At 35.0% G+C, this 10,493-nt stretch overlaps 1 protein-coding gene across 2 annotated transcripts in view; it reads left to right on the forward strand.

The window, feature by feature from the left end:
* Positions 1-10,493, forward strand: part of LOC109838000 (chloride channel protein CLC-c-like) — a 21,358-nt gene that overhangs the window by 4,917 nt on the left and 5,948 nt on the right. Inside the window, exons 1-2 of one of the 2 annotated variants that reach the window (XM_020406409.1) lie at positions 70-221; positions 8,183-8,365. In XM_020406409.1, the coding sequence (XP_020261998.1) occupies positions 204-221; positions 8,183-8,365 (201 nt within the window). In that variant the 5' untranslated portion in view covers positions 70-203. Of the gene's footprint in view, positions 1-69; positions 222-8,182; positions 8,366-10,493 lie in introns of those variants that run through there. The other variant, XM_020406408.1, reaches the window with a different exon arrangement.

The following is a 10,493-nucleotide window of genomic DNA, read 5'->3' on the forward strand; positions in this document are numbered from 1 at the left end:
TTGTTTCAGCCTCTCCATTCCCAAATCAAAATACCAAAGGTAAAGCTTTTTACCCTTTTGTAAAAACCCAAAATTACCTTAAAAAGAACTCCTCACTTCTCTTCCAAATTGCACCAAGCTCAAATTTTTAACTCATTTTAGAAGATCAGACGGCGTGGTGAAAGATGCATTCAAGATGGGTAATTTGGTTGGATCTGTAGGCAATGAAGAAGAATTGCCAGGTTCGATTGTAAGGCGTTTTAAGCATGAGATTTTTCCTCTTAAATTGAGTACATTAAGAACATGAAATCAATAAGTTTAGATCTGTGAGATTTTTTTTGAAGCTTGATCAATTGGCTTCCTCATTTCCTTTAGAAGAGAGAGACAAGGGGGATCTATGGTTTTTTGAAGAGTCTTTTCTTCTGATCTATTGAGCAATGGGAGGAGTTTGGTGTGATTTAGGGTGTTTGAGAAAGGAGGCATTTTTCTTGGTTTGTTTTTCGATTTGGGAACAGAGGGCGGGGAAGTCTACTTACATTTGATGAGTTAATGAGCCCTCTGTTTAAACGTAGTCTTTTTTTTTTTTTTTGGGGAGGGGGGGGAGGGGAAGGAGGGCCCTGGTATAGAGAATTTATGAGAAGGGACGCACTTTTCTCGCGTTTTCTCTTCATTTGTGGAATAAACAGGGTTCCGCTGACTAGGATCATAACTGAAACCTGGCTATTAATGGTAGAATCTAGCGGGGGGGGGGGGGCGGCGGGGAGGCAGCAGCCAGCAATAGAACTGTTCAGTTAGCGTAAAATATTAATTACTAAATAGTCCTACCATTTATGTATATACTAAATGCCTGTTTGGCAATCTGTTAAAACTGGGCAAGGACTAAACATGACCCAATTTTAGATGCTTTTTTGTTTGGCAAAAACTTGGGCCAATGTTGTTCAAGTTTTTGTAGGCCAAAAAGACCTCCTTAAATTGGTTTTAGTTTGAACCAACCCCTTGGTCCAAACTAAAACCAGTTTATAATGAAACTGGATCATGACCGGTCCTGATCTAGTTTTTAACAAATTGTCAAACACACCCTAAAACTATTGGGTCTTCCACTATATCTAATTTTCATAGTTACAATGAAATTAATATAAAACCAAAATTCTGAGAGACAATAAGTAGAATGTAGCACAATGATAGTACTACCGACTTGAAAGTTGGAGGTCATGGGTTTAGTTCTTCTTAAAAACATAAAATTTTCTCTAAGTTCTCTCTTTTTCCTAGACACCCATAGTTAACTTCATCTATTTTAAAACCTACCCATTTATTAAAAAATCAGCTTTTTTAATATTAAACCCTTAAAATTTTAATATTTTTAAAATTGTTCCCTCAAATCACTGAGATTGCTATTAGTTCCCTTAATTCATAAGTTATTTTGAAATTAGCCTCTCAAATCATTAAAATTGGTATATTTTAAGTTCTCTCTTTTTCATGAACACCTAAAGTTTTACCTCATTTATTTTAAAGCCCACCCACTTATTGTAAAAGGTTTTTTTATAATATTAGTCTTCTCAAAACATTCATAAAATTTTCTCTAAGTTCTCTCATTTTTCCATACACCCGAAGTTTAACCTCATTTATTTTAAAATCCACCCATTCATTAAAAACATTGCCTTTTTCTATATTAGTCCCTTAAATTTTTCGTTGTTTTAAAATTAGTCCCTCAAATCATTGTGATTGTTATTAGTTTCCTTAATTCATAAGTTATTTTGAAAATAGCCCCTCAAATTGTTAAATTTGGTATAAGTTTCCTATATTTTATATTCTCTCTTTTTCATGTACACTAAAAGTTTTTCCTCATTTATTTAAAAAAGGTTTTTTTATATTAGTTCCATCTTTCATATTTTAAACTAAGTCCTTCGAATCACTGTAGTTACTATTAGATCTCTTAGTTCTTAACTTATTTTTAAATTAGCCTCTCAAATAATTGAAATTGCTAATAGGCCCTCATACTTTTAAGTTATTTTAAAATTATTCCTCAAACCAAGAGTAAATATTATCCATTATAGTACTTAATTTGAAATTAATTATGAATATTGGGGAATTTAACAAAAAAACCGATGATCTGATGGGCTAATTTCCTTCTAATTATTATATTTTTTGTTAAATATTTTGTAATTTGAAATTAGTCCCTCAAATTGTTAAAATTGCTATTGGGTCCCTAAATTCTTAAGCTATTTTAAAATTATTCCCTCAAATTATTGAAATCACTATTAAGTCCCTTAACTCTTAAGTTATTTTGAAATTATTCCTTCCAATCATGAGTAGAAATAGCAATTGGAGGGAAATTAGCCCTTGAAATCATCAAAATTTCTATTACAACCCCCAATTCTCATAAGTTTTAAATAAATCTCTTTAATTGCTAATTCTATTATTGATTTGATGGACTAACTTTAAGAAAACTTATGGTTAGGGTTGCTAGTAGCAATCTCATTGATTTGAGGGACTAACTTTCAAATAGTTTAAGAATTGAGAGCAAGGTTTTAAATATCGATTATCGGGGATTTATAGGACGGTCAAAATCCTTATTGGATAGCGGAAATCGGAGATATATCGGTGATAAGTAGTATTTATCAGAGTGATATACTGGATGATGTATATATATAATATAATAACAAAAAAAATGTAATCTAACCATATTTATACAAGTTTGCTATAAACTTATTGCTATACAAGTATCCAAGTTACCATATTTGTACAAGTTTGCTTAAAAATTAGTTTGCTATAAACTAACTTTAGTGGAAAATAATGTAATCAGAATATCAGATGAAGAGAAGGAATAAACTTGAAGAGAAAAAGTCAAAAAACAACTGAGCAGTGAGTAGATACGTGTTCGATGGAGTTCGAAGAGGAGCGGAGCACCGACGGTTAACGTTGGGGTTAGCGGATGTGAGCTTCGAGGTTGAGGAGGAGAGCCACGTCAACAGATGTGAGCTCTGAGCTCAAGGAGGCAATCGATGTCACCGGAGCTGAGCTACAAGTCCGGGGAGGCAATAGACGTCAGCGGAGTTGAGCTGCGAGGTCGGGGACGAGGTCAACGGAGTTAGAGGGGAACATAGATCTTAAGCTCGATGGAGTTTGAAGAGGCTCGGAGGCTCGGAGAACAGCCGCATAGAGAGGGAGAGAGATTCACGAAGAATTAAGGCTGAACTTGAAGTTAGAAACTTTATTTTATTGTCAAAAGTGGATCGGGTCGAGTTTAAGAACTTACTAAGTAACAGCCTATTTATTACCCAACAATTCAACTCAAAACTCACGCCGATAAAGTCGATATTTTCAGCCTCTCTTATCGGCCGATAAGTGCCTTTATCGCTGATAACTCACCGATAAACCCATAAAAATAATAACCGATTAAAAATCCTACTTATCCTAGCGGTAAGCTCCCAAGTTCGATAACTCGGTGATAATATCAGATTATCGGCCGATATTTAAAACCATGATTGAGAGACTAAGTAGCAGTTTCAATGACCTTGAGGGACTAATTTCAAAATATGAAATATTGAAGGGGCTAATATTGGAAAACCCTATTTTAAGTTCATTTTATATTTTAATAGTTAGGTATAAATCTAGGTTGCTATATTTTTCTATGACTTTCCATATTTTTGTTCTAGGTTATTAAATATATGTATATATTTAGACCAAAGGTATATAATGTAAATTGCTACAATTTTTGCAACTTGCTATATTTTGCTCTAAGTGTTAAGTATATAGTGTATTTTTAAATAACATTCTTAAACCATTATTTTGACTTTTTCCACACTAATATTGTAGCATCACGCAATGTAAACATATTTGTAGCCTATAACTGTTTTTGTCTATTTTTAAAACTACTCACTTCTCAAAATGGTTTTATTGTTTGCAATCACGAAGTTTTATCCCAAATTGCTTTTAAACTCATCCACTTCCAAAATCAATCTTAAATCCATACCCCAACAAAATAATTTTAGATCTAATATGTATTTCAGCAGTTTATGGTGTTTGTTGCTATATTTTATTGTAGCTTCCTATATTTTTGTTGTAAGTGTTTAAGTACTCTGTATATTTTTAAACTAAATATTTAAACCGTTATTTTTCAAAAAATTTCACGCTAATTCCGCGACATCGCATTGGTTAATTTTGCTCATAAATTACTACATAGTGCTGGCATGTCATCAAAATTTAACAGAAAAAATTAAAAAAAGACCAAGTTGGTAACAGGGTAAATGTTAGTAACCTCTATATATAAGTTTCAAATGTTAAAAACCCAAATAAAATCAGGCTAAAACATTAGGGACCTACGTTGAAGTTTGGCCATGTTGAAATGAATGGAAATTAGGGGTGTGTTTTTCATGATATTTGATTTGATGTATATTAGTTAAGAAATATTATGAATATAACAACCAATGCGTATAGGTATGAATTTATAATTGATATGTTGCGAAACATGAACTTTGATGCTAGATACGTGTATGACATGATACTGGAGATATGACAAATTTTGTATGTGCACATATCTATACGACATATTTATATGTGCATGTGTATCATGTGTGTGTGTGTGTATGATATATGCACACACAAGCATCGGCAGTGATAGGGTTAAGGAAAATATTATAAGAATGTGGGCATCAATATGTCATGGACATAAAGAGAACAAATATTTATGCATGTTTAAAAAAGAGATACTGCATAAGTGTAATGCATCTATAAATAAGAAAAATCTTGAACCCATGATTTATTTATTAGATTTTTAACTTCTTGGTGTCAGATGCATTTGTTATATGTTATCAATTCTATGAGATACACTGCATATTAAGATACGTTAGTAGGAGTATTTGGCACATGTGTGTCAAATATGAGTACCCAAGCAGTAGGTATCCATGCAGGTATAAATCCTCCTCTGAAGATTGGTACTACGTATGGTATTACTTAGGAGATTCTTAAGTAGAATACATCAGGATAAATATATAAATGAATATTATCTGCAAACAAGATGCCACCCTTATTTTATTTGCCTAATGATTAGCACATACGTAAAGAAACTTCTGGTGTAAGACGAAATACCTAAGTAACACTCCATTCTTGCATTTTCGAGATGAAACATCGAGAATTGAGAAGTGAACATGTAATCAGGTTCACCATTCATTGAGTTGAGCAAGCAAACACAAAATCAACATTGCAAGAATTACCTTTTCATCATTGCAACAAAGGATATCATAGCATATTACGTGCATTCTGCCTGAACTCACTTAGAGAAGATTTAGGGTTTTCTCAAACCTGGATCATCCTTTGTGCAATCCTTGTTATTCCATCATAGATGTATTGGCAATCTAGTAAGCAGTCCTCAGTACCCACCTTAGATATAAGCTGTTGAATGCACAAGAGTAAAGAAAGCAGTTATTACTTCTTAGTGATCACCCTAGATATTATCTGTTGAGTGCATAAGAAAAAAACAAAGAAGTAAACTTTAGTTGCGTGTTTCTGTGAATGCCTATGTTAACAATGATTGAGAGAGGAGGGTTCCAGTATAATAATGATGCGAAGTTACATAAGTGCTCCCTTTATGCCCCTTCTAGTTCTTAATCTCAATAGATGACCTCATGATGAAAACTCATACCCTTTTCTACAAGGTTTTAAATGTCGGATGTCGGGTTCATGTCGGATGGTTGAAATCTATGTCGGATGGTAAAAATCGGGGATATATCGGGGGACATGGACTAAATATCGGATTGTCATATCGGGTGGTGTGTATATGTATAATATTATGTTCTAAATGTAATCTAAACATTCCTAAATTCAATATAAGCATACTTTATAAATTCTAGAGGCGGCGCCGACGATGAGTGGATTCCGACGTCGCAGGGAGGCAGTGCCGGTGACAAGACGTCGCAAGGCGACATTGCCGATGATGAGACGTTGTAGGGATGCAGTGCCGGGGCTCTTCTTCTTTTTCTTCGTCTGTTTGTGGTCCTTCGGATGAGTCACTGACCACCCTCTTCCCTTTATCCCGACGACGGGATACCCTGCCGCCCTTAGGTTTGGTTGGAGTTTGGATTTTGGGGCGCAACGGGAGATGGACGACGGGGGTCCGAGATGGAGGTGGGGAATGACGTCGTCGTTCACGAAAGGAGTGATCGTTTCCCAAGTCCGCTGTAGCCCTAATTTTTTTTTTCTTTCTATCGGTTTCATAAGAAACCCTTAAACATGAGAACAGGTCAAACGAGTTTGAGTTTTTATCACTAAATTTAAACCCGATAACAAAAAATTGATCTAAAAAAGGGTGATATCGGTCGATTTTTTAAGGCTGAAAAATCGGTCGATGTGCCCGATATGGCCTCGATATTTTCAATTTGTCCCTAAAAATCGACATATGAGTTGAAAACGCCCATGTCGTGTCGCTCAAGCCCTCAAACCGATATGTTGGCCGACATGTCGGACATGTCGGACGACATTTAAAATGTTGGTTCTATGGACAATATGGCAATATCACCATCCTGAAGGGGGCTAGTATTGACAAATATTCAGAAAAGTAAGTTTCATGGGAAGATGTTTATAAGAATAGAACTCTATCACAATAAATCTGCATTTACGTTATCAGTCTATAAATGCTATCAACAGAAACGGACTCATCATCTACTTCCTCTCAACACTGAAGCCGACTGGCCTTCTTAAAAGGGGGGAAAATGTTCCCTATGATACATTCCTTGAATTGAGAAATGACCATTTATTATTCATTCATTATTCATTGAGGTAAGCAGACCCTATACAAAACTAAGATTGCAAGAATAACCTTCCAATTATTGAAAGAATTTGAATGAAAAAGAATATTAGGTATTTCTTAAACTTGGACATTATTAGTGCACTCCTTGCTATTTAATCATTTATGGTGTTGGGGATCTAGAAGCAGTAGTCAATACCCACCCTAGATATAATCTATTGAATGCACAAGACGAAAGGCACAAGAACAAATAAAGAAACAAACTTCAGTTGCATGTTTCTGTGAATGCATACTTTTACAAGAATGCTCCTCCTATGCACCTACTAGTCCTGATTCTCAATGTATGACTTTATGGTGAGACTCCTACCCTCTTTTATGGATAAAACAGCAATATTGCAATCCTGAAGTGGGCAACTACAGGAAAAATATTCAGAAAATCATGTTGATCTTCCACCATTTTTGTTGCTGATCTCATCTCTTCTTGAATCACACTATTCCTGGCCTTTATTGACGTGATAATTGCCTTTACTTTGCATTTTTCATTCTTGGCACCTAACCAGTGACAATAAGCTCAGACACCATTTATTTAGAACCTGCTGAAAATCTTACATTCCTTGATATATCTAGTAAGTACGCAAGAATGTTGGTAGACATTAGTTTGTTTATATAGGTTTTAGTGAAGATTCTCCACATTTCCTGAATTTATTATTTATTTATTTATTTATTTATTTAATATTATGTTATTTAATTATTTTATTGTTATTATTATTATTATTTGAAATAGAGAGGTGGATAAGTCCCAGCCTTTGTCCTCCTACAAAAGAAAATTTTCAATCAATGATACAAATCCTTTCCTACGGCACTGTAATTTAAGCAAATGTGGTAATTTGTATGATAAATTTTAGACAGACATTGTGGAATTATAGACCTGCTAGTAAAACACATGGTTAGTTTCAGTATTTGCATTTTGTATAAATTCTGAGATATCAATATTATTGCTGCTGTCATGATGAGTTTACAGTTAAAGAATCAAATTAACTGTACTACCTCCATGCTTGAACTGTAATTATGCTGTCCACCTTCTTTAAATTAAATCTGATAAAATTTTTCTTTGTTTTTTTTAAAAATAATTTAAAGGGTTAAAAATTGGACTTACTTCCTCTGTAATATTGATGCAGATAGACACCCTGAAAGAGTTTCTATTCTTGCAGGTAGCCCCCCCTGAGTGTAAATCTATTGATGCAGACAGACCCCCTAAAATGGGTCAAGAATATTTTACTCAGGGTTCTACCTTCAGAAATAGAATTACAGGGATATTAAGTTCAAATTGGATAAAGTACAAGGGGTCTATCCATAATTAACCCTAATCTAGATTATGAAGTAACTTTTGTCTATTGCTATATAGCCTGCTATGTACTTTTGCAAAGCATTGCCAAGTAACTGTCACGTGCTATGGTTCAGTGCAGGCATCAAGAGGCATTTTTTGTATATGCTGGTTGCAATTTAATTTTGGCAGCTGCAGCGGCAGCGCTATGTGCTTATATTGCACCTGCAGCAGCTGGTTCTGGCATACCTGAGGTGAAAGCTTACTTAAATGGTGTCGATGCTCATTCTATATTGGCTCCTAGCACTCTCTTTGTAAAGGTATTCAAATTATATTCTTTCTTATGTTTCTCTTTGGCTTATTCTATTAATAAAGGATTGCAAATACGAGTACAATTGTGTCAATAAATTTTTAATGAACAAAAAAGGGGCTATTGTCCATATAAGAAATGAACCTTATTGTGGTTCTTGTAACTTAGTATTGCTTGTATTAATTTTTGATGTTTGTTAAAAAGTTTAGTTCTTTAATATTTCAAAATCATGTTCCTATTTATTAAATTATTGTGGATATTCTTATGTTTCTTTTAAATTTAAAAAAACTAAGCGTGTAATCTATGTTATGCATTATACAATACACACATTAACCTGTTGGTAAGGGCAGAGCCATATTGTGTTTAGGTTAGGCAAGTGCCTAAGCTGAACTTGAGATGTTTATATTTGTATTAGACTTACATTCTTATTAATTAACCTATATCATGTGTACCACTATCAATCTTTTGTATTCTGTGCCCCACAGTCAGAATTCTCAGCTTAAAATTTAGTAAATATAAAGCTGAAGTGACATTGTTCATCTGAGTTAAACCATACCGTCAACTCTGATACACCCAATTGATAGTGTTCTCTTCGATTTTGGGTATAAAAATTGCGGTTTAGAGATTTTCTCCTCTATGATTTTTTTTTCTATTGAAACATTTTGATTTTAAAAAATATGTTTAACTTTTAGTGCCTAGTCTAGATAAACGTTCTAGCTCCATCCCTGGCTATCGAGTGGCCGAGGCCTATGTCACAAACTATCATCCTTTCAGCATTTGTTTTCTTTGCTGCCATCAACATTTGGGGCTTAAAGCCAAAATTAGAATATTCTGAGTTTTCTTGTAACATTCATGCTAATGCAGGATCATATTCAGGGTTTAAACTTCTACTGCATACCCTTTTTTTAAATCCTTTCTCTGGACATAGCTGTCATCTTTATCTTTTACTATGATATTATACATAGACATGAATATCATGCTTGGACATAGACATGGGTGATGTCAGACTATGAAGCACGGACACGCATAACATGAAGCTGTGTCGTGTCGTGTCCGTATCGGACACACGTGTCGAACACACGTATCCTATGTATTTTTTAGAATTTGCCTCGTGTCGGCGTGTCGGATGGCCGTGTCAGATCCGTGTCCGTGCTACATAGATGTCAGACATGACAACTGTCTGAAATCCAGACACTAAGGTGAAACTATATATGTATAAGGAATACAACATTCGCATATTTGACTCATAATGTGTATTTGTTGCTAGTCATGTATTTAGAAAAAGGCTAAAATACTAGGTTAGTCAAAAAAGTGACACCCATTTACCAATTTAGCCTAAAAAGACACCAACGATAATTTAGCCAAAAAAGTGACAAATATGATGACAAATAGGCATTTTTGGTGCCGGGGATGATTTTTTGGCAAAAAAAATGTAAATGTTGCATATAGACCCCTCATTGTCCAATATTTTTGAATTAAACCCGCTATTTTTTTTTTGAAATTTGTAATAAAAAAAACTTCCCTTCCCACCATCTCCTCCTTCCTACTTCCCACCATCCCCGCTATTCTCTTCTCCTCCAATCCCCAGCTTTCTTTCCTCTGTCCCACTTCTTCTCCATCCTCATACTCATTGTTACCTTCTCCTTTCCACCCTCTCCTTCATTCTCTTCTCTTCGCAATCCCCAACCTCCTATTCTTTCTCCCACTCTCTTTCCATCGTTCCGCCCACTCCCTCTTTACCCTCCAATCATTAAAAAGAAAAAAAATCTAACCTCCTCTTCCTCTCTTAGACCCAACATCAAGCATTTTATCAAACGCCCAACCTCATTCTCCTCTTCGTCTCTTACACACTCTCTCCCCCTTCCTTCCTTGCTCTGCCCACTCCTTCACCTTCCAATCATCAAAACACAATCTCCTCCTCTTCCTTTCTCGGACCCAACATCAAACATTCTACTTGAAGCATTAGGAGGGAGTGAAGAAGAGGGGTGAGAGAGATAGGAGAAGAACGAGGACAAAGAAGAGAGAGAAGCGGAAAAAGTTAAGAAGAGGTGGGTTTGGAGAGAGAGGGAAAGGAGGAAGTAATAGGGATAATATTGGAAAGGAAGAAGAGAGTGGGAGAGAGAAGGGGAAGTTGAGGA

The sequence above is a fragment of the Asparagus officinalis genome, chromosome 4 (genome assembly GCF_001876935.1).
Source record: "Asparagus officinalis chromosome 4, Aspof.V1, whole genome shotgun sequence".
NCBI lineage: Eukaryota > Viridiplantae > Streptophyta > Magnoliopsida > Asparagales > Asparagaceae > Asparagus > Asparagus officinalis.